The sequence below is a fragment of the Lynx rufus genome, unplaced genomic scaffold (genome assembly GCF_022079265.1).
Source record: "Lynx rufus isolate CCGP_SWC_20201006 ecotype Redwood Valley unplaced genomic scaffold, mLynRuf1.p SCAF_8, whole genome shotgun sequence".
NCBI classification, from domain to species: domain Eukaryota; kingdom Metazoa; phylum Chordata; class Mammalia; order Carnivora; family Felidae; genus Lynx; species Lynx rufus.
The window spans coordinates 133,696,858-133,722,944 of NW_025814896.1; the positions used below are offsets into that span (position 1 = coordinate 133,696,858).

At 47.3% G+C, this 26,087-nt stretch overlaps 2 protein-coding genes across 3 annotated transcripts in view; both read right to left on the reverse strand.

Moving 5' to 3' along the window:
- GRHL1 (grainyhead like transcription factor 1) overlaps positions 1-6,426 on the reverse strand; it is a 54,483-nt gene extending 48,057 nt beyond the window's left edge. The window contains exons 1-3 of the mRNA XM_047069514.1: positions 6,407-6,426; positions 2,986-3,172; positions 568-638 (exon numbers count right to left, since the gene is read on the reverse strand). Of these exons, the coding sequence (XP_046925470.1) occupies positions 568-638; positions 2,986-3,172; positions 6,407-6,426 (278 nt within the window). The remainder of the gene's footprint in view (positions 1-567; positions 639-2,985; positions 3,173-6,406) is intronic.
- A 17,130-nt stretch (positions 6,427-23,556) lies between these two features.
- Positions 23,557-26,087, reverse strand: part of TAF1B (TATA-box binding protein associated factor, RNA polymerase I subunit B) — a 67,175-nt gene continuing 64,644 nt past the window's right edge. For both annotated transcript variants that reach the window (XM_047068972.1, XM_047068971.1), the window contains exon 15: positions 23,557-23,964. In XM_047068972.1, the coding sequence (XP_046924928.1) occupies positions 23,760-23,964 (205 nt within the window). In that variant the 3' untranslated portion in view covers positions 23,557-23,759. The remainder of the gene's footprint in view (positions 23,965-26,087) is intronic.

A 26,087-nucleotide genomic window follows, 5' to 3' on the forward strand; every position in this document is an offset into this window, starting at 1 on the left:
AGTGGGATTCTGAGTGGTCATTCTTTCTTTAAAAATGTTTTACTCCTCTATTACTAATAGAACACAGGGAAATTTAAAAGGTGTATGTAATTTTTTTTTCCTGGCCAAAGCGAAGCCTTAACTTTCTAGAAGTTTTAACCTAAAATATTTTCAAAATAACTTCAACACGAATTGGGAACAGAATTGGGAACATGAGCTACTTCATTAAGTTTTGCTTAGGCAATTATTCAAGATTGCTGGCTACTTAATTTCTTTAAAAGGACCCCTACCATTGCATTAAGCCACACCTCTTTTGAGAGAACCTCAAAGAGGATAAGCAAACACGTCCCTGTCCCTTCCCCTTCCGTTCTCACTAAAAACATCCCTCCACAGGAAAAGAGAGTTAATGCTTTGTTTTCCAGAAAAGGCAACTATGTCTAAAGAACCTGGTAACTTTTCAGAGCAACAGAATCACAATTACCACCTATCTCTTCCACCAGAGCTTTTTCGTTTAAACAAATTCCCAGTCTTATTTTCGCAGAAACCTGGCATTTTTCAAGAGTAGGATTTTGTGCTATTAGACATTACCTCTTGCTGTGATCTGGTTCTGGGTGCTCAACGTCTGGCTTTGCTGTTGACGATCTCCTCTCTCTTGGAACCTTAGATATGAACACACGAGACGACAATTCAGTTCTCACTTAGTGGAGTATAGACACAGCCTTTTATTTTTCAGTTCAATTCAACCATTCACAGGTTTACCAGACTGCCCACCCAATGCCAGGCTGCGGGGACAACGCGATGAAGGCAGCGTCTGCCCTCAAGAGCTTCCGTTCTGGTCACCAGGTTAATAAGCAAAAGCCAACGATTCTTTAGTTGCCAAATAAACCCAGGGCATCACAAATTTAATCTGTCATTGAGTTTGGGCTCATCTCTTAAACAAAAACCACTGGCCTGGTTTTACCCATTTATCCACGTGATGGAACAAACAAGAAGCTACTGAAAACACAACTGGACTCTTTTGGTGTTCTCACTGCTCCTTTCCATTGCCCTACCTTTCAGATCAAATGCAAAAAAAAAACCCCTCAAACTCATCAGTTCATTTAGAAAAGAAAATCACCCTACACCGATCATAAGAAGTCTGACACACAGACATAAGATTGTCACCTTTAAAGTACAGACGTGATGATTTATCTCCCCCTAAGATGTAAGATACTTCTAGGACCCTATATTTACAACATACATATATACAAGCACTACAATCAGTATTATTACATCAGTCTTTCTGCCACTACACTTGTTGGTGTCTTCCCATTCTCAAAATTTCAGTTAAAAACATGAAACTTCTTGGGGCGCCTGGGGAGCTCAGTCAGTTAAGCCTCCGATTCTTGGTTTCAGCTCAGGTCGTGACCTCAGTTTGTGAGATCAAGCCCCGCATCGGGCTCTGTGTCGACAGTACAGAGACTGCTCGGAATTCTCTTTCTCTCCCTCTCTACACCTTCCCCGCTTGTGTGCGCACTCCCTCTCTCTCTCCCTCTCCAAATAAATACACACACCTAAAAAAAAAACCTAAAAAAATATGTAACCTCAAACTTCATAATACTTAGGAACTTATGATTTTTATACTGATTGAGTCAATAAAACAGGAGAACAGATATATCATCAGCTCCACTTTAAAGGAATCCTTCGGCTACGCTTCCCAGGCAAACATTTCTTCCAGCATCCTGAGTCACAAGTTTCCCTTCATATTCAAAGGAAACAAAACAAAACAAATCTTACCTCAGCCTCTCAAACACAACAAGCCGGATACACAGCCTCACATAAGAAAATAATTAAATCTTGCGTTTAGGTCCCACTCTATTTGGTGACCATAATCGAACTATCTTCTTTGCTTTTGTCCCCTCTGCATTTCTTGTATTCCGGAAAGAATACAGCGCCAGAAGGGAACAGAAGGCAAGCAACTGGTGAATCTAGGTGACTGTATCTGGGGGTTAATTTTCCAGTCAAATTTAAGTTTCCTATGGCTTTGGAAGTTTTAAAAACAAAAAAATAGGGCAAAACCAAACTGTAATGTATGGCCATCTCCACATACTATCGTGGGGCAGAGAGAAAAATGCCAAAGTAAATACAGGAAGCAAAGTGTGTCCCAGGGGAGACGGCATGGCATACTGAAGAGGGTGACTTTGGCACAATCCAGACCGGGACTGAGACCCTGGCCGCTACGCATCCTGGCTGTGTGACCTGAGGACTTAATTTTTTCGCATCTGCAAAATAGGGATAATAGCACGTATTTTGCAGGCCTTCTGGAGGGATCAAAAAGAACACACGTGTTGGTAACACGTCTAGCGTGATACAGACAATCAGTAAGCGCTGGGTAGTATTATGAGGACGACGACGAGGATACAAATCTCCAGGTAGGAACACCACGTAAAACTTCAGGCAGAGAATAAATGATATAAATGATTTCAGGCAGAGATATAAATGATTAGGACTGACCTATAGAAATAGGCAACGAGATATACCCTGAGCGTAGAACAAGCAAGTCCAAGACTAGAAAATCGCTTTTTTTCCCTTCACGACTCCTACAATCAAATCAAAAGCTCTGTCATGTCACGTAAGGAAAAGGAAGTCACTCTGACTGCGTCAGAATGTCGGCTGGAGCACAGGTAAATGAACCACGGTCTCTTCTTGAGGGCACTAAGAAGTACCTTTGGTAAAACGTTCAATCTCGATGCGACACATCTTACCATTTTCTTCTGCGGTAGCTTCGCCTCTCAGATAGAGCTAGCACAGCGGGCTACTGCACACACTGCAAAAACAACCCTTTGATTCTATGATCGTCCCTTTTCAGCTTTGAACCACAGTAAGCCAAAGTACTCATTAGACTATTTATAGTCACTAGAGAAGCAACTTGCATTACACTCTGCCAGCAAATTACTGTTTTATATGCTGTTGAATCAAGTGCATCTCTGACTGTTGTTAGGTTTGTAAAAGAGGAGGCGAATCCACCTTGTAATAGTCATAGAGCAAGCCCAGGGCGGCCGCGCTGTCTTCGTCCCCATTGATGCTCATCATTGCTTTGGTTGCTGCGGTGAGAGGGTTTTCCAGGAAGGACTTCCAGGCTTCATCCTCACTAGTGTAGGAGCGCCGCTGTGGATAAAGTGCTTCGTTCTGAAGAACCAACACCGGCCGTTTGCTTCGGAGAAATCAGAAACACGCGTATGTATATCGCACTTTTTACCGCAAGGCACCATAAGCTCATTTTTCAAGACCCAAACAACCAATTCCTTGACGTTCCAATCAAATAGCTTTGTTCTTTATTGTTTCATCAGTGACCCGCCCTGGCAAAGAAAATGAAGACAAGACCAGGAGACAACCCGCTTACATGCACGCCGAGGGGTCACCCAGTAAGATGCAAGGTATTTAGACAGCCAGGGAACCTAAACCTTGGGCGGTTTACCTGTACCTGTCACCCAGGATCTAGTATTTGGCAAAACGAAACAAAACAAAAAAATGCTCTAAGAAAATGTCAGGCTATTCAACCACTTAAGCAAACAAACACAAGGACAAAGTCAGGCAAAACAGAACATTCACTGCCTTCAGACCTCTCCGATCAGGACTGTACCCTCCTCAAGAAGAGTTTACATGGTTCGATCATCATGCTCCTACATGTTATTTCCTTCCTTCTCTTGTTGATATCATGCCTTAAAAACCTTCCTACCCACAAAGGAGGGGGAGAGGAGGAGGGGGTGGAAAGAAAAAGGGAAACTTCGCTTAATCCTCCGGGGTATATGAGAAAGTTAGAATATTCTACTGATTCCCAGCAGATTGAGCATGGAATGTGGCCAAAGGGGACTGTAAATCAATAAGGAGGCATAAGTTTCTGGCATGGGAGTTAACTGTTTATCTCAGAGATAAACACTTGAGAATCTACGACAATAAATAAAGCCACTGAACGAAAGGAGCTTTTTCAAAAAAAAAATAGGTGGGAAATCTTGTTTTTAAAAATCTTTTCTAGTTTCTCACACCGGGCAAGAACGGTTTCGTTTCAACACTGTCGTTTGGTGGGACAAATCCAGAAAAATCAACGGAGATCTTAGTAGAGTCTTACAGAAGACTTAATTTTAAAGATTAAAACAAACATGACTGATTCCAAAACCCTGAAATGTAAACAGTCTCAACAACTGTTCGGTTGGCGCTATTTAATAAGTCAATAAAGAGAAAAAATGGAACACTCACTCCAGCAAAATGAAGTTGAAGGGGCCAAAAAAAAAAAAAACCACCAAAAACCTGTTAATGTTCAAAACGGCTCTGAATTATCACCATTCTAACAAGCAAATTTAAGGATCAGGCCTCATTGCAACACACACATGAAATATGTTAAATGGCCTAAAGGTGACCTGCCTACTCTAAAAGTGAATGTAGAAAGATTGATTATCTTTTCAAGTAATCAACACAGGTTAGGGTTTGGCAGTCACCCAGGCCCTTTAAAAGCAGATACGGATTTTGAGAAACGAGAACATCTTTGAAAAGGGGTGGGGACACGGGCCGACCACGTAACCAACCTCAAAATCAGGTCTTCTTTCAAAGTCAATGGTTTAAACTCATGTCTAGGCATAAAATCCAAGGAGCTTACATTTCGCAGGAAAAGAAGACTCGAGGTGGCGCATGTACTATTTTAACACAAAAGAAACTCAACGAGGCAGTTTGCTTAGAAATGCAGGAGTGGATTTAAATCTCACACGCACAAGAAATAAATACGTCACATACAAAAGGGCACTGCCTACACCATTCCGAGCCGAGTATTAACAACCACTGAATCAGTGCTATCTTGAGGTGATTTACTGGGGCACGGCTAAGCTATTATTAATAGTGTAATAGCTACTTCCAGAAGATTATGACAGCACTTGGCTCATTCAATTCCCGTAATGCTAGTTTTTCAGCTTCCCTTCTTCTCCCACCCCCATCCCAAATTTGTCCAGGCAACAGAAAATATTTTTTGCAAATGGCTTTGTTTGGGATCACCCTGAAGGTAGGTGCCTTACATTTCCAAAGCGTGCCAGAGGCCAAAATTTGAGCTTTGGAAATTTGCCTTATCTAAACCCTAAGTCAAGAAACAAACAGTCCCCAGTTGCCTGTCTTAGTCTACTTCCTCCTAGGACAGCCGGGCACTGGCAGGTGCCAGTCCCGAAAGGCCCCTCACTGCCTTGGGTAAGTCTTAAACCCTTCACCAATGAGCTCTCCAAGATTTCTGAAATATATTTCAAGTGATCACTTAATGGACAACACCAGGTTAATCCATTTAAGATATCCCATATACAAGCTAACCCCCTCAATCAGAAAAAGAGCACACGTAAGTTACAACCTGGAAGGAATACGTCTGATCTGGATTTACTGATCTGAAATATACCCATTCGTTTGGTGCGATTCACTTTTTTCTTAAAACTTTTTTATTTCGGAACAATTTTATATTTACAGAAAAGCTGCAAAGAAAATACAGGAATATCCCTCACCCCGTGTCCCTTACTGTTTACATCTTACATTACCACCTTGCACGGGTCAGAAATATTTCTTTAATCACAAACTCCAAAAGACATATTAGCCCAGTACTTTTCTGTTTATCACCCTGATTTCGACGATTTCATCCTCCTGATCTTTTCTGAGGATTTTTAATTACAGCAATCTGTAATTACCATCAATGATGCAAGTGGCAAAATAACTCCTACAACAATTTTCTCACTCACACAGCCAGCCAAGGGGAAAAAAAAAATGCCAGGACATCAGAGCACTTCAACTTTTCCCTAAATCTCTCCTTTCGGAAGTTCTAGCAGGCGGACTGCAGGCAGGAGACCGCTGGGCGACAGGGGACTGATTACCCGAGACATCTACCTTTCAGCGGGGGAGCGAGTCCCCCCCCCCCCCGAGCAAACGCGACCCCGCTGGGGGGGGGGTGGTGGCACGGGGGGGTCCACGCGTCGCGGCCACAGCCCGACAGGCGCGGCACCACGAATCTCCCTCCCCGCACCCGGGCCACCAGCCGAGCGGAGATGGGGGCGCGCCCGCGGGGTGGTGCCGCCGAGGCGGAGGGGGGCTGAGCAGGGAGCTGTCCTCTCCGGAATGGAGTCCCCAAGGCAAGGGTCTCCCCGGGGGCTTCGGAGGAACAAAGGCGCGGGGGAGGGGGTGCTGAAGGGCAGAGGCCGCGGCGGCGAAGAAAGTGGTCGGCGAGACGCGCCCCCAGCCCGGCCGGCCGGCTTCGCACCCCGCCCGCCGGGCCTCGCCCCGCGCCCGGCCTCACACCCCCGTCCGTCCGTCCGTCCGCCCGCCCGGCCTCGCCTCGCCTCGCCGGGCCTCGCGGCAGGTGCGGCCGGCCCGGCGCGCAGCGGCGGCCTGAAGCCGCACGGCCGGACTCGCGCGCCGGCGCTTCACTTACTTATCGTACTCCTGTGTCATCGCGCTTGCTCGCCGCTGCCGGGCCGCAGAACTGGACTTTCGGGTTGGGACAGTACACCCGATCCGGGGGGGAGGAGGCGGCGGCGGCGGCGGCGGCGGGTCCGGAGCGGCGGCCCCGACGGGTTGGGTTCGCTTTTCTCGCTCTGAGCCGGCTCGGCGCGGGCTGCGCGCTCTGGGCGCCCGGGCTCGACCGCCCATTGGCTGGCAGCGCGCCCGCCCGGGGCGGGGCCTCGGGGCCGGGAGGCCGGCGGCGCCGCCTGATTGGCCAGCGCGCGGGCCGCCGGGGCGGGGACCGCCGCTCCGCGTGGCCGCGTAGGTGCGGCGCGCCCCGCGCTCTCGGCCTGCCTCGGGCCGGGGACTGGCGTGGCCGCGCGGCTGCAGGCGCGCACCTTCCGCCCCTCCGCCGCCCTCCGCGCGCCCACCGCCCGGCGCCGAGGTCGCAGCCCTCGGCGGCTCACCTGAGGGACCGGCCAAGCTTTGGGGGTCCTTCTCGGGCCTTGGGGGCCTAACTTCCCCGCTAGCCCACCGAAGCCCTCCGCGGCTCCAGTGATGGAGCCACCCCGTCCGCGGTCCGCAGCTCGGCTGCCTCGGGCACCTTTCCCTCTCCGGGTCTGTGAAGCGCCCCGCCTTCGTGCCGCCTCTCAGTCCGCGTCCATTTATTTATGAGGCCTCTGGCTGTGGCCTGAGAAAGCTCAGATGTCTCCGGCCTCGCCGTGCCCACCGCAGCTGTCGGGCTTTCGAACCTTCTGCGCGTCCATCTTCTAGTGTCCGCTATGTGACAGTCACTGGGCAACTGCCCTTCTCCTAACCGTTGTTTCCCCTCGTGAGGCCTGGGTGAGTGGCGGCATCAGCCTCGTCCTAGCCTCCTGGTCCCAAGTGCCTGCCCCTCCCCCTCTCCTGCGCCCCCACCTCACTGCTGGCCCCCCATCACCTCTAGTCCCTGCGCACCCTTTAGCCCTCTCAGAGTCCCCATCTGGGCTTCAACCCCTTCACCCCTCACTCCCCTCCCCACCCCCCCAGAGCTCCTTTCTGGGGCTCCATCCCTAACCCACTACTGAACCTTCCAGCATTTCCGGCATTTCCACCCCTACTCCCGAATGGTCCTTCTGGGCGGAAGTTCCCTTCTCCAGGGTCAGCTGGCTCGTTCAACAAGTATAGGGAGAACTCCTGTATGCCAGGCATTGTTCTAGACGTGGAGGTAGTGAGCAGATTTCCCTGCCTGCCTTCAGCATCCTAGGGGGTAACCGACAATAAGCAGTATGAGTAAGGTGTGTTGGAAACCGCGCTCATGAGACGGGCAAGTTCTGCGGGAGAAAAAGCAGGCAGCTGGAGAGCACGGGGTGGAGCTGGGGCTGGAAGGCCTGAGGAGGAAAGGCCTTCAAGGAAGTGGGGGAGGAGTGGGACAGGCACACCTTTGCAAAAGGTGTGGACGGTGGACATCAGGAGACCGGTGACCAGAGGAGGACAAAGCAGGAGGACAGGGGAGAGGTGTGTGGACTTTGGTTTTTACTAAGAGGCTTTGGAGTAGAGCAGTGACCTGATCTCCCTCACGTCTTTAAGTAACCTGGGCGGTAGGAGCACGAAGATGGGAGCAGGGAGTCCCGATCGAAGATGATAGTCGCGTGGCCTAGGGTGGTGGAGTCGAGCAGTGAGAAGTGCCTGGATGTGCCCTGAAGGTAGAGCAGGATTTCCTGACAGTTGGATGTAAAGGATGAGAAGAAGAGAGTCGAAGACAGCTACAAGGTTTCCGGGTAAAAGCTGGAAGAGTGGGTTGGATGTGACTGTGGGGTCCAGGGAAGAGGGGGCCGAACGGACATCTGGGAGTCATCAGCGCAGAGATGGTCTTGAAAGCCTGGGGATAAGACGAATCTCCACTGCAGGGGGAGGACACAACAGGACCCCCAGGGGATCCTGGAGCCCCCGATGCAGAAAAGCTGGGAAGAAGAAGATCCAGCCTAGGGGGCCAAAGAGGGGAGACCGCCGAGGTGGGAGGGAAGTGGTGGGAGGGAAATGGATTCGCGGGAGCTGGGTGCAGAAAGTGAGACAGGAGGAAGGTGCGGTCAGCTGGGGCACATGTTGCCAGGAGGCCACCAAAGATGAGGATTTAGAAACAGGGAGGCCACCGGGGTCTTTATATAGGTGGAAATCATCAGAGTTGGCGCGGCTTGAAGCAACCCCAAGTGGGCATTGTCCCCACCTCGACTTTTCTCCCTCTGCTGCATTTCCAGAGGTGGCCAGAGTGAACCTTATTAAAGCACACATTTGAGATCGTGTCACTCGAGTACACTCCAGATAAAGTGCAAACTCCGTAGCAGGGTGTGTAGATGAATAGCTCAACCTGCCCTTTTGCCGTTCTCCTCCCGATGCACAGAACTAAGAACCACCCCGTGCCCCCAATTCCCTGCTCCGCTCCCCACTCGGCCAACTTCACTCAACCTTCCAGACTCGGCCAGGACTCCCCTTTCCTCCGGCGGGGCTTCCCTGACCTCCTAGGCTGGGTTAAGTGTCCTGTGCATCCCCACAGTCCCTTCTGCGTCACCCCATTACCACATTTACCACATTCTGTCTGTAGTATGTGATTTTCTGTTTGCATCTGTCCCCACCATAGTGGGAGCTCTTCGAGAAAGGGCGGGGGTTGTATCGCTTTCGCGTGTATGTCCCCAGCCTCGTGGTATACACACAGGAACTATCCAGTAAGCGTCCGTTGAGCCTGCAGGCATCGGTTCTGCCTCTCTTCCCTTCTTGACCATGACCGGGGTTGATTTACGTGGCCTTCCTGAGACAGAGGACTAAAAGCCTCGTGCTTCATTCCCAGTGCCTGGTATTTGGTAGGCACAAAATAAATATGGGACAAGTGAATATCAAACCATATAACCAAAAACAAAAATAGTAAGGGCCCGAGGTTCTTAGACCCTAGAGGTATTGATAAAAAAAAAAAAAAAAAAAAACATTGGGTCTGTTTTTATAAATTTTCATATAGGTTATTGAGTTTGTCTCTAAGAGTTCTCTAAAACAGAAGTTAAAATCCTTACCTCTGAGCTCTCCACTTATCTGTTGGTAATACCTTCTCTATTTTTTTTTTTACTATTTTTTTAAGTTAGAAAAATACTATGTGGTCATAGTTTAAAAAAAAAAAGCAGAAAAGGAAGGGAGACATAAAGGAAAAACTACACGCAAATTTAAGTAACACAGGGTTTAGAGCACAGAGTCCCTCCCTCCTCCATCCAGAGATAATCGCCGTGAACGGTGTTTGGGGATCTTACTAGGTAATGCCCACGTATCTACAGGTATACGTATGTTTTATTTTCTTACACAAATGGTATTCATACTGCGCACAGCCCAACTCTCAGCTTGCTTCCTTCCATCTCCTATGTCTTAAACATTTTCCATGTGAGCACATACACATCTACTGAACTTAAGAAAAAAATGGCTGCATGGGGCACCTGGGTGGCTGAGTGGGTTAAGCGGTCAACTTCAGGTCTGGTCATGATCTCACGGCTCGTGGGTTCGAGCCCCTCGTCGGGCTCTGTGCCGACAGCTCAGAGCCTGGAGCCTGCTTCGGATTCTGTGTCTCCCTCTCTGCCCCTCCCCCCTCCCTCTCTCTCTCTCTCAAAAAAAAAAAATATTGAAAATAATTTAAAAAATAATGAAAATTTAAAAAATGGCTGCATATTATTTCTTTGTATTGATATGTGATCATGAGACTCTATGGGTGAGCAATTAGGGTTTTTCTCCCCAGTTTTTCCCAATTGCAAACATTCTGCACCAAACATCTAACCATGCACTCTGCACACTTGATTGAGTCTAAGCTTAGGCTAAATCCCTAGAATTGCACTTCCATGAAAAAGACATGTGCACAGTTGCAATCTTTACGGGTCTTCCCAACTCGTTTTCCAAAAGGTTGCCCCATTTAGACTCCAACCAATGGGTTATCGGGACAGGCTGAATCACCAACGATGGGCATTCTCAAACTCAGCCTCGCCAGTCTGTTAGATGAAAACTAGCATCTCATTGTTTTGATTTGCATTTTTTAAAATTACGAGTGAGGTTTAGGATCTTTTTATTTGTTTGGCAATAATTCTTCTTCGCTAACGGATGGGGTTGTGGTTTTGGTTTTGGTTTTTTTTAAGAGAAGGAGGGTCTTTGAGGCACTTTCTCGAGTCGTGGGCTTCCGAGTAGGGAACGTGGAGGTAAGGAGGCAGGGCCGAGTAGACTGAGAGAGCTCTAGCCCAGGTTCTACTGAGCTCAGTGGAGTTCATGCTTTCTGGGCCTCAGAAAAAGGAAGAGGTTGAGCTGGTCATCTGGTCCCTTCCAGCTCCAGGGTCTCGTGACTGCAAGAATGGTTGCTAGGAGTTCTGATGTTAGCTACCCACAGCTTACAGAACTGAAGTCCAACCTCCGGAGCCTGGCATTTAAATTCCTTCTCCATCTGGCCCCGATGGATACATTCTAAAGTTTGTCCCAGTTAAAAGCCCCGGGGCCCTGGACCCCATCACCGTGTTCCCTGACTATGCCCTGCAATTTCAGGCCCTCGGTTGCCTCTGCCATTCCTTTCCTTCTCTCTACCTCACTGCCCCCATCCCGCCTCTGCTTTCAAGGCCACCTCCAAGGCCATCTCCTGCAAGCATCCTTCCCATCCTACTTGAACTACTCCTGCGGAGCCTCGGCCATCCCTTTGTTAAACTGCACATCACAAGCTGCTCTGCCTTTCAGTTAGCTCAGCTCTGCATGAGTTTGAGAGAATGGCTTTAAGTCAATCCGATCTGGATTCAAATCTCAGATCTGCTTCACAGTTTTACCTCGAGCAGTCTGTCTCCCTGCCAGTCCTCAGTTTTTTCATCTGTGAAATGAGGAAAACAGCATCCCGTTCTGTGGAGTTGAATAACATCACGTAGTTAAAGAATCTCACACAATGCCCAGCGTGAAGACACGTGACAGCGGGCCTCCGTCTTCCTGGGAGATTAGGTGGTCGGGAACCTAGTCTAGTTTCTCTAGGTGCTTGTTTGCTGGCTATGCCACCTCACCATCACCCGACGAGCCATTTGCGGGGCTCGTCACACTCAGGGACCTCGCTCTGATGAAACAGCCCATATGGAAGGGACATCTCAGTAGTTGCAATGGAAGAGCCTTCGTGCCTGACATCCGAGTTAGTCCCACCCAGTGTACCAGAGCCATTGTGTCTGTGCTGTGTCACTGTGTGTCTGCTGTGAGATGAAAGCCTTCCACTCTAGAGACACGGGGCATAGAAGGGAGAGTATGGAATCCCCGCCCTTGCCTCCCAGCCCTGTGACTTTGGAAAGTTACGTAACCCTGAGCCTCAGTTTCCACAACTGGGGAATGGGAGACACTGATTCCTACCACCAAGGGATCCATTTGTTTTGTTTTGTGAAAAGTATCTCAAACAATGCCAGACCTATTGGAATTCAATAAATATTAAACGTCCCGACTTCCCATTGTCCCTCACCGTATTATATAAGCCGCTTAATGGACAGAAACTGTATCTCATATATATTTTAAAACTCATCATCTAGCATAGCAATAAGCATATTATATAGTATCGATAATTGTTATTCAGGATGGTGAGGACATTAGCCTTCTTTGGGCAGTACTCATCGATCACATACCTGAGCTCCTTTGACTCTTAAAACCAGCCTTTGAGGTAGACAGGGTTATGCCCACCTTGTAGATGAAGAAGCAAGGCCCAGAGAGATCAAGTGATGGTTTTAGAGTCTCCTACTCGGGAATTTTGGGACTTGAACCCAGACCCTCGTTTCCAAATCCCACACTTTCCCTTCTACGTGGTCCCGATATGAGAGCATCCCCGCCTGGTATTCTGGGTGCAGCCTGTGGCCCCACTATAAAGCAGCCTGGACACTTTAAATGCGGCAGAGCCATGGCTGGGGCGTCTGGTGACAGCCTCTGGCTTCCAGGATCGGGTTTGATTATTCCCTAAATTGATCCTCAAACTTAGACAACATGGGGACTCGCAGAACCCTCTCTCCGCTTCTCGGTATCCGACGCTCTGTTTTCAGAGGTCCTTAGTGGCGTTGTCCTGAATGCGCCCGTTCAAGGAGGCTTCGCCCCTTCCCTTCCATGTCTGCCTGTTCTTCCAGCATGACTGCAGTCTCAGGTGAGTCTTGTTAAATATCTGGGCCTCGATCCAGACTCTCTCCCCGTTTCTGAATGGAGGCAGAAGAGCGATGTCAGGCTGGGTGTCACCCTCCTGCTGGCAACCGGAACCCAGATATCTCACATTCTTTTCCTCTGGCTTCATGGAGATCGATCATTCCAGTGAAGGCTCAACATTGCACCACAGCTGCCAGAAAGCCGTCGGCTTGGAAACACTGGCCTTACCCTTCGGTAAACCTCCCTTGCCTGTGACTAACGCTGAGTGGGGCGGGGAGCCATCATGCTTCGCGGCCTTCTCCAGAAAGCGCTCCAGGCTCGGGAGGGGAAGGAAGGCCTGTCCTCGGCTGGCCGGCTCACATTTGCATGCTTTACTCCCTGAAGAAAAGGTTATGAGTGGTAAAACGCCTTCGTTATAAACTATCCACTTAAAATTGTAGCATCTCACCACATTCGACTACTACGAGAGAGAGAGAGATTGTCCTCCCTCGGTAGGAAGGAAAGATGGAATTAAGTTCCTCGTCCTCTCAGTAAAAGCTCCTCAGGGCATCACAAAACTCCCAGCTGACCCTACTCTGGGGCCATTGTGGGGATCAGCAGATGGGGACACTACTCTGAGACGGGAGATCAGAGGGCTGGCTTTTAACACATACACGGAGCGAGCAAAACACAAAAAGTGCTTCTTCAAAGGCGCGTGATCCCAGGGGCGCCTGGGTGGCTCAGTCGGTTGAGCACCGGACTTCGGCTCAAGTCATGATCTCACGGTTCGTGGGACCGAGCCCCGCGTCAGGCTCTGTGCTGACAGCTCAGAGCCTGGAACCTGCTTGAGATTCTGTGTTTCCCTCTCTCTCTGCCCCTCTTGGCTCATGCTCTCTCTTTCTCTCTCAAAAATAAGTGAACGTGAAAAAAAATTTTTTTTTAAAAAGGCATGTGATCCTTAATAAAGCAAGACAGATGCACCGGCACTGTATTGAAAATGCCAAAGAAGAGGGGTCCTAACAAGTTTCTGGTGGGTGGCAGGTAGAAGTCAGTTGAACGAGCCTCATGATTACCGATTAGATGTGGGACGTCTCCTACACACGGCTCCTCTTTGGCATTGTCACCTGCATATTTTTGATCCTTGTGAGCTCTATTTTTCGCATAAGAGCTGTAGTTTCCTCCCCTCAAAAATCTCCTACCCAGCCCGCGGGTGCACATACTCACGACTAACTCGCGGTCGGATGCACAAGTCGCTCCTCCTGGAGACCCGGGAACGTCAGCACAGATGTTGTAGATGCCCTGATGGAGGTGTGTGTCACGTGCTTTGGGGAGGACGGATTCTGCCCGGGAGAGCTGAGGTGGGGAAAGGTGGGGGGTGGCATTTGAGCAGGGTCGTAAAGAACGAATAAGGGGTCTTCTGAGACAAGGGAGGGCATTTCTGGCAGGGAACACAGCACGGGCAGAGAGGCCCCGAGGTGTGAGATGTCATGGCTGTTCAGGGACCCCTGGCTTGCACTGGAGGGAGCCACACTCTCACGGGCCTCCCAGACCAAGCTATCAGGCTGTTGTCAACAGAAGCCATCGCAGGGTGAGTCTCCGAGTGGCCTCAGATCTGTTTTGGCGGAAATACTTGGCAGGGGCGGGACAGATGCTTGGAAAGGAGAGTGGTTTTGCACCCACCGGGAGGGTGGTGATGAGGACCGGGGCTGGGCAGCGACTATGTTATCAGAGGATTGGAGACCGGCCAGAGAGGTCCTTGGTGGTGGAACCGCCAGGGCTGAGTGACAGAGATGTTGGATGACAGATTGGGAGGAGTTGGCGATTTATTGCTTAGGTGATTAGGTGAGTGGTGCTGTCACTGACAGCCGGGGAGCAAGGAGGCCAAACGGGTTTGGGGCAGAGGTTTTGGGGGAGGGGGGTGGTGAGGAAACACACCAGTCATAAACCAATGTTTTCGTCTTCGTGGTAGCTCTCGGGCTCCCCTGATTCCACGCTGACATCACCAGGGCTTGGAGCTCCGTGGGGCGGGGCTGGAAGCTGGTGAAGCCCTCACATTCCGGAGCTAGAGTGCCTGGCATTAGAACTTCTCGATGGCTTTGGGGCGCCCAGGGGGGCTCAGTCGGTCAAGAGTCCGACTTTGGCTCAGGTCGTGATCTCGGGGTTCATGAGTTGGAGCCCCGAGTTGGGCTCTGTGCTGATAGCGCGGGGCCCGGAGCCTGCTTTGAGTTCTGTGTCTCCCTCTCTCTCTCTGCCCTTCCCTCTCTGTCTCTGTCTCTGTCTCTCTCTCTCTAAAATGAATACACATAAAAAAAAAAAAAAAGAACTTCTCAATGTCTTTATTTGTCGAATAACACAGTACTGCATCATGGGACCAGTCAGGGGATTAGTAGAGGTGGTTCGTGTAAATTGCTGAGACCACGGCCTGGAATATTCTGAGCACTCCAGAGACACGTGCTATCTGTGTGGTATGGCCACAGGTACACCTTGAGCAAAAGAGATGCCCGTTCTCCCCTTCTGTTTTAAAAATGCTTCGGGGGCACCTGGGTGGCTCCCCGGTTAAGTGTCTGACTCTTGATGTCGGCTCCGGTCATGATCTCATGGTGTGTGGGTTCGAGTCCCGTGTTGGGCCCCCGCCCCCACCCCGTGCCGGGCTCTGCTTGGGATGCTCTCCCTCTCTCCCTGCCCCTCCTGTGCTCTCTCTCTCAAAATAAATAACGAAACTCCTAAAAAAAATAAAAACACTTCTCTTCGGTTCCAAACCAACATTTGCAAGGCAGACAACCAGGTGCGATAGTGAAGCGGGGATCCTTGCGGTGCATAGCTGATGAGAAAGTAGGAAGGTTTTCGCGACCTTTTCCCTTTTTACCATCACTCCTTCCATCGGAGGCGTCTCCTGAACATCCGTGGAATGTAGGGTTCTAGACGGAGCATGAGAAATGGCCCCCAGTGTCAGAGGCTCACCGCCTGGCTCGGACAATAGGACACGTGCGGAAGTAGGTTTCAGACAGAGGACGTGCTGTGGGTCCCGAGGAGCAAGAAGACCCCTCCCTGACGCTGTGGAAGGACCCGAGGGCCCTTTCAGACGGAGGGAGGATGAAATCAGTCTGAGGGACAGAGCGAGCTGGGGGCTGGGAGGCGGGGACCAGGTGGGAGAACAGAGAGGGGGCTGGGGGGTGCCAGGTGATGAAAGGCAGGCTCTGGGGCCACCCCACCTGCTCTGACCCTCGGGCTGTGGTGGGGAGGGGGGCAGGCAGGGGAGTCGGGAAGGGTCTGAACTTGATCAGACGCAGATCCCTGGGCTGCCCTTGGAGAAACTCGGTGGGTAGACAGGGAGGCGTGGAGAGGGGGTGACATGTGCAAGGTGTTTTGACATCACGGCCAAGCGGTGAGTGGGGGGGGGGGGGGGAGACAGGGCCCAAGCAAGGTGACCGAGGACCCCAGGCGGAGGAGACCTTCCCTGGTGTGGATTTTGTCCCGGTGTGAATTTCTAAGGAGAGAAAGGTAAAAATAAGTGAACATGTTTACGATATTTTCTTCTCCTCCAACGTGGTAAAGAACACGTTTTTCCTACTTCTGGCCCTGGAGTTAAATTCAGAGACCACCTTTTTCATTTTAGGTAATGTTTAACTTCATCACTGAATCTGAATTAATGTAGACAACAATGGTGACAAAAGGTAATTACATTTAAGTGGCATTCTAACTTAAAAATTCTTTTGGAAATATCTGTGAGTCACCCAGTTCAACGCAAATATCCATAAAACATGCACTAATCGTTCTAGAAGGAAATAATTGTAGCAGAAGGGCAAAAGGCCAAGTGAGCTGAGAAATACCAGGTTCTTAATTTATAAAGTCAATAAAAGCACTCTTTTGTAAGTCCTCCTCAAGTCATGGCGCATTATCAGGTAAGTCTGGCACTAACATCACTTTATGCTTAAATACTTCACAAGGACACGGAACAAGGGAACGTACCCTGAGAGCTTCTCGAAAACATTTTGTGACAGACTTCATACGGTGTGAACTTACTCAGCTTTCAAGAATACAGAGGCACTGTAAATGGAAAAAAAAAAAAATGTCACTGGCTATATGCCCAACATGAAAACACACGCTTTTAACTCGCTGCGGTGTATAATAATTCACAGAGCTTTGGAAATTCTACTCAAAGTTTTCCTTAAGTCTTGGAAATAATGCGCCTTCTCCCCTAAGCAATATAGCTTTCTGTGTAAATACAGGGTTGAATTCATAGTGCTTTTTTTTCTCGGCTTTGTGCCAATGGAGGAAAAAAAAAAAAACAAAAAACAACCCAAAGAGCTAACAAAGAACTACACACTCTCCCCGGGGTGAACGTGCTGCCCCTGCTGGCCCCGGCCCTGGGCTCTCCTCCTTCCTCTGGGCTATAGAAGGCTCCATCCACTTTCGTGTGGCAATGACGCGCCTGTTGTGCCCCCAGAGAAATACTGCCCTTTGGCGAGATAAATAAACAACATTACTTTCCCATGATGATGTCGCTTTACCCAATGTAAGAGGGGCCAAATCTGGCAGGCAGACGAGCCCTTTCTCCTTTCAAGTCTAACCCAGAATTCCAAACTGCCTGAAGAAATCCACGTTTTTTGAAGGGTTAAAAAAAAACAAACCCTGGGGTACCTGGGTGGCTCATTTAAGCCTCCGCCTTCAGCTCAGGTCACGATCTCACGGTCTGTGGGTTCGAGCCCCGCGTCGGGCTCTGTGCCGACAGCTCAGAGCCTGGAGCCTGCTTCGGATTCTGTGTCTCCCTCTCTCTTTGCCTTGTCCCTGCTAGCACTCTGTTCTCTCTCAAAATGAAATAAACATGACTTTTTTTAAAAATTTTTTTAACATTTATTTATTTATTTTTGAGACAGAGAGAGACAGAGCATGAACGGGGGAGGGGCGGAGAGAGAGGGAGACACAGAATCGGAAGCAGGCTCCAGGCTCTGAGCCGTCAGCCCAGAGCCCGACGCGGGGCTCGAACCCACGGACCGCGAGATCGTGACCTGAGCCGAAGTCGGACGCTTAACCGACTGAGCCACCCAGGCGCCCCTACATTTTTTTTTTAAATACCCAAACCAAGGGAAGGAGCATGGGCCAAATGGGTAAGGGGCATTAAGGAATCTACTCCTGAAATCATTATTGCACTATATGCTAACTAATTTGGATGTAAATAAAAGATAAAATTAAATTAAAAATAATAAAAAACATCAAATAATAAATAAATAACCCAAACCAAAAGTGTATGTTCAAAATTTGTGATATCCTTGTAGATTAACAAAATATTTAGGTCAATGTTCTGTATTCTCAGGAGAAAAGATCCTCATCGCACCTCCCTGAATTAATTTTTTAATTAAAAAACTTTAGAGGTTTTTTTTATGTTAATCTTCTAGATCAGACTTTGAATCGCTACAGATATGGATGGATAGATTTATCTCAATATAGTAAATGAGAAAACAGGTGGGTAGGTGTGGAATAAACATACTCGCAGCTGTTTCCCACGATGTTCTGATGATCCAAGTTTGATACTCCAGACAACGAAGAACAGGAAATTCACTCAACTTCAGTACATATATGCTATATTTGCATGGCTATGAGCTCAGACGGATCACTGACAGACAAAACAATTTAAAGACTTTTTTTCTTTCTTTCCGGAAGTACCTATTACATTCTATTTTCACCCCCTGGAAGTGTCTGATTTCTCACCGTCACAATAGTTACTGGAGATGAGACCACGTGAAATTTTACTTGGTTTTATTTCCCTTTAGGGTGGTCACCTCATCTGCAAAATTATATTTCACTGGAGTGGTAAGGTATTTAATTTAAAAAAAAAAACATAAAACAAGTTTTGTTCGTAAAAGAGATTCCACCCAAATCAACGAGTATCACAAGTCTGTCTCCTGGCAAAATAATTTATTGCTTCCCCTGAAAGGAGGTGAAAAACCTGATTCCTGCTCCAGGTGGGGGAAGCCTGGGAACTGGGCACCCCTCCCTGGGCACCCAGCCCTTCCATGCTGCCCCTGCCAGCTCTGAGTTCCTCTATGCTCCTACTGGGTTCTATTTGAATTTTTTTTTTTTTAGTGTGTATTTATTTTTGCGACAGAGAGAGAGCATGAGTGGGGATGGGCAGAGAGAGAGGGAGACACAGAATCCGAAGCAGGCTCCAGGCTCCGAGCCGTCAGCACAGAGCCCGACGCGGGGCTCGAACCCACGAGCCGTGAGATCGTGACCTGAGCGGTAGTCAGACGCCCAACCGACTGAGCCACCCAGGCGCCCCTACTGGGCTCTATTACATCCATTATGGCACTTCGTCTACTTCTGCCTTATTTCATAACCGCGTACCTTTTTAGTTTAGAAATAGCTGAGGCAAGTATTCAAACAGAGCTAGGCCTTGAGGAGACCAGGGTGTCCTGTGCCCATGTGGGGGGACTGCAGCAGAGAAGTAATGGCCATCCACTCCAAGGGGCACCCACTGTACTAAGGCACGCCTGAGCGTGGAAGGGGTCCAGAGGCACCTTCGCTCTCCCCGCCAGAACATGGGAGGCAGCTGGGGGAGCTGGGGGCTGTCATTCCTCGTGGACACCCCGAGCCTGTGGGAGCTGAGCGGAGCGATCAGCACCCACGACCATCTGTATCAGAGAGCTGGCAAGGACCTTGAGGACACACGTAGGGTGAGGGCTCTTTCTCCATCTCACCCTTGAACCCAGAGGCCATCTAGGGAAGGAGACAGATTGGTAAAACAGCCCTGATCACTTTACTAAATATTTATCCCAAAGTGGTCGTTTTAACCCTGAAGAGACGAAGATGTCTTTAATTGGTAAGACTAAAGGTCCAAAGCTGTATCTTTGCTGCCCTCCAGCCCTACCCAACAGGATGGAGACGAGGGAAAAGTTACAGATAACAAAATCAAGGGACATAATTTTTGTGTATTGAATGTGGCCAAATACATTTTGACTCTGTTGGGGCGCCTGGCTGTCTCGGTGGGGCGCGTAACTTTTCATCTCAGGACGGTGAGTTCGAGTCCCATGTTGGGCATAGCGATTACCTAAAAATAAAAATCTTAATAAAAAAAATGAGGCTCTGCTAATACTGTAAGCTTTGGGGAGGCAAAAGCTGTTTAAGTCTCAGGAGAGACAGTGTAGTTCAGCAATTTATTCTAGACTGTCTGTGTGACTTTGGGCAAGGTATTCAACCTCCCCCATGTCTCAGGTTCCCCATCTGTAAAATGGAATAATAGTACCTACATCATGTAGTTGTTGTGAGGGATAAACTAATAACTCATTTATTAATTTAACTCCATTAACATATATGAAAAAATACGGAACATTTAGAAAAACATGTGGCACATAACAGACCTTATGCAAGCATTTACTATTAGGTCATTCTCTAAGACTAGAACAAAGCGGGATGCTAATAGTTATAAAGTATCTAACAGAATGTCCTGGTGGTAGACGATCAACAGATGTTAGGAATTCATTTACTCGTAATACCCTAGCATCATAGTTTGCACATATAAGTTGTGAAGACTTTGAACTTGAGAGAAAAGACCGCAATGAGATATTGCTCATTGCCTGTCAACAGACGGTCCCCCCACCTTTCCCTGTTAATAGTACCCAAAGTTTGCTCAAATGTTAAAGAAAGATCCTTAATCCTGGGGAAGGTAGGAAGGCAACAGACAGCCCGCTCCCCCGACCTTTCTCTGTTAATAGTACCCTAATTTTGCTCAAGTATTAAAGAAAGACCCTTAATCCCAGGGAAGGTACGAATGCATCACAGTCATCTAAACCAGTCATGGTAATCCTATCCCCCTTTGCTAGTTATGGTGCAGTTCTGGCCAATGGAGGTAAAGAACACTCTACCAGGGGGCTTCTAGAAAAGGTTTTCTCCCCCAGAGAGATTCTTGAGAAAGTGTTTAGTCATATTCCCTCTTTGTACCAGGATTTGTCTGTGTGGAATTGTAGCATCCATCTTGTGACCCTGAAGTAGCAAGCTGGAGAACAAAAGGCCACCATGCTTCGAAACACCCGAGCGCAAACAGTCTGGGTCCCTGATGGGATTGCTGGGCCCCTGAACCAAATCTGGAACCACTTACTTCCAGAGCTTTCATGAGGTGTTAAAAGAAAAAACAAATTACCTCTGATTTAACAGTTAGGGATTCTGTTCATTGCAGCCTAAAAGCATTTGCTTACCTCCCATTCCCTGTCATTTATTTTTGAACTTCACCGATACGTGATACACCTGTGGTTCTCACATTAGTGTGCACAGAATCACCTGGAGGGCTCCACGCCGAGTTTACAAATCGGCAGGTCAGGGATAGGGCCTGGACTTCTGCATTTCTAATAAGTTTCCAGGTGATGTCAATGTTGTTGGTCCAAGGATCCCACTTTGAGAACCACTGTGTAGATATGCGAGGCGTTTTTATTGAAATAAATGTACAGAAATATCCACGAATCTTCTTCCTGGCAGTGGAGAAAAGAAAGCTACTGAACAACATTTCCTATGAACACAGATGCAAAACCTCGTAATAGTTCAGCAAAATAAATTCAACAATATGTAAAATGGATGATAAATCATGACCAAGTGGGGTTTATACTAGGAACGCAAGGTTGGTTTCACATTTGAAACTCAATTGAACTTCAAATGTGAAACCACATTAACTGGCTAAGAGAAAATGGGGACGCCTGGGCGGCTCAGTCAGTTAAGCATCAGACTTTGGCTCAGGTCATGAGCTCACGGTTCGTGGGTTCAAGCCCCGTGTCAGGCTCCGTGCTTGTAGCACAGAGCCTGCTTGGGATTCTCTCTCTCCCTCTCTTTCTCTACCCCTCCCCCAAAATATACAAACCTAAAAAAAAAAATAAAGAATCAAGTAGACAAAAAATAAAACAAGAATTAAAAAAAATGAGAGAGAAAATGTACCATTATCTCAAAGTTGCAGGAAAAGCATCTGAAAAAAAAAAACAAAAAACAACCAACATGAATTCCCGATTAAAAAAAAAAAAATTCTGCAATCTAGGAGTAGAAGGGAACTTGCTGAACTGCCAACAGCATATCCATGGAGAGCTCTATCTATACAAACCCTCTAGGAGATCCCATCTGGCCCCGCAATTTTTAAATATTACTTATATTCTGGTGTTTTCCTACATTGCCATGACCCCAGACCTCTGAACCACAGACCGCCCCCCAGCTTCGTCCTTTGACATGTCTCCAGTGTCTGATCAGCATCTCAAACTCAACGTGCCCCAAACGGAACAGATTTCCCGATCCCCCCTCTTCTGAGTTCCCCTGTGGTATGCAGCCTAAAATTAAGGCCCAATACCATGTGGTGTCCTGACGTCTGGTGAAACTGGGAGGGCCCCAAGTGGCCCAACGGCAACTTCCCCTCCCTACTCTGCTCCGTGGATCGGGTCCCCTAATCAAACACACCTCATGAAGAAGACCAAGGGGCTGCTGAGTACCAGGTTTGAGCTCCCCGCTGCCCATCGGATTATTCAAATAAGCCAATGACACCCTCGGGCAGGGACCAGGGGTCACTCCTTCCCCCTGATACTGCAGAGCCTGCCTCCCACGCTCCCTGGTTGTTCCCCGTTCCCAAGTGTGCCCGCCCCCCCTCCGCCTTGGCCCTATGTTGTGTGCTGCGTCCTCTCCCGGGTGGTAAGTACCTACGATCCATAAACTGCTGTCAACCTCATGTATTCAATGTCAGGTACAGTGTGTTTGGCTATTCCCACAACCTTCTAACCCAGCGGTTAACTTCCCTCACACACAGGGGGAACAGCAGGAAATTAAAGGAGCCCAGGAACCAGGACAGTAGGCTCTAATGAGGCCTCTACCTCTGCACCGTGTATTCACCACAGGGCAAAGCGGGCCTTCTAGGACACAGGCTTGATCACATCACTCTTTTGCTCAAAATTTTCTAATGGCTTCCTATGACACCTTTGGGATAAAACCCAAAGCCCTTACCGGGGCCTTGAATGCAAATTCTTCCATTTCGTGTGCTATTAATCTCCCTTTCAACCATAACATTCCAGCTGCCCCGGACCACATGGTATTCCTTGAATCCATCAAGCATACCCCTGCCTCAGAGCCTTTGCACGTTTCCTCTGCCTGGAATAACCTTCCCCTGGAAGGCTATTAAGCTCCATGGCTTAGGCCTTTGGTTGTACTTCACAGCAGTTGATCTCTGCTCAAGGTCACCTCCCAGGGGCCTTCCTCAATGTCCTTTGATAAAAAGGCCCACCCTGATCACCCTTGCCTTGCTTTTTCTTCATTGTATTTCCTTAGCCCAACTATTATATATTTGGTTACTACCTGCCCCCACCCAATTAGAGTAGAAGATCCTTCAAGGCAGGGACCTTGTTTAATGCTGTCATCTCCAGTGCCTGGAATGTGCCCGGAACACAGAAGTTGCTCAGCATTGCATGAATAACCTGTGAACAAGAATGCCTGACTTTCCAATATCCTCACCAGACAGTCGAAACCTTTACAAATCTTTGGCAATCTAACATGTGGGAAATAGTATCTATTTTAATTTGTATTTCTTTAATATGACCGAGGTGGAGTATCCTATCATTTTTTGGCTTGGCCTTTGTATTTCTTTTTTCCAGAAAGCTATCTTTTCATACCTCTTGCTCAGTTTGTCTTTTTTCTGTTGCTTTGCAAGAGCTATTGATACATTAAAGAAATTAGTCCTGTGTCCGTCATGTGCTGCAAATATATTTTCCTAACGTGCCATTTGCCTGTGGCTTTGTAGTCTTTCCCTTTTGGCTTCTGCTTTTGGGGCATGCTCAGAAAGTCCTTCTGCACTCCAAGATCACTCAGACAGCTATACTCGTTTACTTCTAACACTGTAACGTATATGTGGATGTAAAGGTTATGACGTTCAGATCTTTGATCCATCCGGGATTTCCTCTGGGGCATAACGAATAAAGAAGCGATCTAGTTCGGAAAGCAAATTTAGCTTTAAAATACAATGAATACAAATTTCCAGGTATTATTTATAAAACTTATTTTAATTTTGTCAAGGAACATTCATAATTTAAAAAATAATACAGAGTTCACTTGTTTTCCAATACATGTTTTTATAAGCACATTTGCTACATATGTGTGTCTATGTAAGCATGTATATGTGATAAAATTCTACTTTCCACGATTCTCTGGAATATTATAATTTGACATTATTGTCACTATTGAGATATTTTCCCAAGAGAGTTTCGATTTCATTTTTCTCAGTATTTTCTCCCTTTCCTGGATCTTGAAGATTTCTTTTTCGTTTTACTGTATTTTGTTTTGAAAAGTCTCTTTTCAATTAAGCTCACTTCTTCATGGAGAAAAGAGGTCTTTATTCTTAGCAGGAAGGCGAAGAGGTTTATTATAAACTGATAACTCAGAGAAAAATTTGATTCTTCATAGGTCGTCACGTGTTTACAATAGCTAGAAAGGGAAGAAAAAGGAAGAGTTATCTTAAAATGGCCATTTGGAAATGTATGCACCTATCCCTGACACATCCACTAAACAACCTAGCAAATATATTCGGTTTGGCTTAAAACAGTACTCTGAGTTGGGAGGAAACTTGGAACACTGGCAAATCTCCTTAATTTTAGAGGACAAGAGGTCAGCACCACCCATAGCTACCAGGCCAGGGTACCGGACGCCCCAGAGCCAGGCCTCACAATTCCTCGCCCAGACGTCCTTCCGTCCCAGGTGGGCTGCTCTCCTTATCCCGCTCGAGGCAAACGACGGCACACAGGAAGGGATTCTGGGCATATTTTTTAAAATAAAAGAAAATAAATAATCCCTAATCCCCACCCAAAATAAGACACCAGCCTTGATAATGTAGCCCGCAATCTTGTGCCTATTACAGAAACAAGAGTGTACAAAGCAATTTCGCTGATCTTAAAAAGTAGTAGAACCTGAATCTGAGCAAATCTCCAACTACCACCAAATCTCTAATTACGGACCCCTAACTCACTCTAACTCTCCATCTCTAACTATACCAAGGTGTAGGCAATCCAGGGCACAGACGAACTAGTCTCAGGGGCTGTGATCAGCAAAATGCAGGCTATGGGAAATTACACAGAACAAAAGGCCTGGGTTCTTCAACAAGTAATTTTTCCCTGCAAGGGGTAAAAAAAAAAAAAAAAAAAAAAGACATACAAGGGGAATTTACCAACGAAAACACTCAAGGAACACCTTAGCTACTTGCAGTGTATAGGCCTTATTTGGATTGAATTCTATTAAAAATTTCGTAGCAATTGGAAAAATCTAAACATTGGCTGCATGTTTGATAGTATTGCAGAATTACTATTAGTTTTTAAATGTCTGATTAATGCTATTATGGTTTTGTTTTTAAAAATATTATGACATTTGAGATATGCTTCCAGATAATCTGGGGGTGGGGGTGAGGAGGGAGTCGGCGTGGGTGAAGCAAGTCCAGTCATGCTAACGGCAGTTAAAGCCGAGTGACAGGTACAGGGAGGAGGGTTCATTAAACTAGTCTCTCTATTTTTTAATATACTTGACATTTTCCATAATAAGAAGCTTAAAAAACAAGTAAACAACATACACAGGATATGCGCTTTTAGGATTTATCTAACATATATGATCCTCGGTTCCTGAAAGAAAGTTAATGTTTGCCCCACAAAACTCTGCCCCCATCAGTTGTGACTACGGACAACTATACTCGGTTCTCTGACCTGTAAAATAGGAAAAAATAACAGTGCCTGCCGCCGAGAGTAGACAAAAGCATTGAATGAGAACATATATTAAGCACTTAACCCTCTGGTTGGCACCTAGCAGGGGCTCGAAAATGCTCACTTCCACTATACTCCTTTAAAATTGATTTTTGTTTTCACTTAAAGTCTTAAGACTACTCGAATGATGATATACAACAAAGCCAACCTCCTACCATATTCACTAAGAGGAAATTTAAAAGCCTCAACTATTCATTGATTGGTTTAACAGAAATCAAATATAAGCCATTTACATGAATTCTCACAAAGTGGTGCCCTCTTTTCTTTTAAATTTCAGCTATTGTGAGAGAGATTCTTTCAGACAAACAGTTACAACAAAAAGGGTTGTTACCTTGCGAGGCCCTACCTCTATACCAGAAAGATAACAAAAGGCATACAAATTATTTGCTCCCATAAGGGCTTTTATTTTTAAGCTGAATCCCTAGGAATACCTTCTAAGGATTATATTCTTTATCACAAACTCAGAAAACTATTCCTAGAGTTATAAGCCATCAAACTGAATATAACATACAACAGTTTGTTATTGCCAAGTATTCTGCTGTGAGAAGAACATGGGCCAACTGATGTTCCTTGATCTCTGACACGGAAAATAAATGAGTGTGGCAAATGGATGCTATAAGAATATGCTTACACAAACAATTTTATGTGAAGGGATGAAGTATAGGTTTACATTTAAAAGAGGGGGCAGTCAGTGTAAAGATACATTTGAACTTCCTCACGAGAGCTTCCTTGAAAGAAGTTCAAATGTCTGCAAAAAGAATAGTTTCGCAAGTCTGTATACGTACAAAAATAAACCTGCTAACA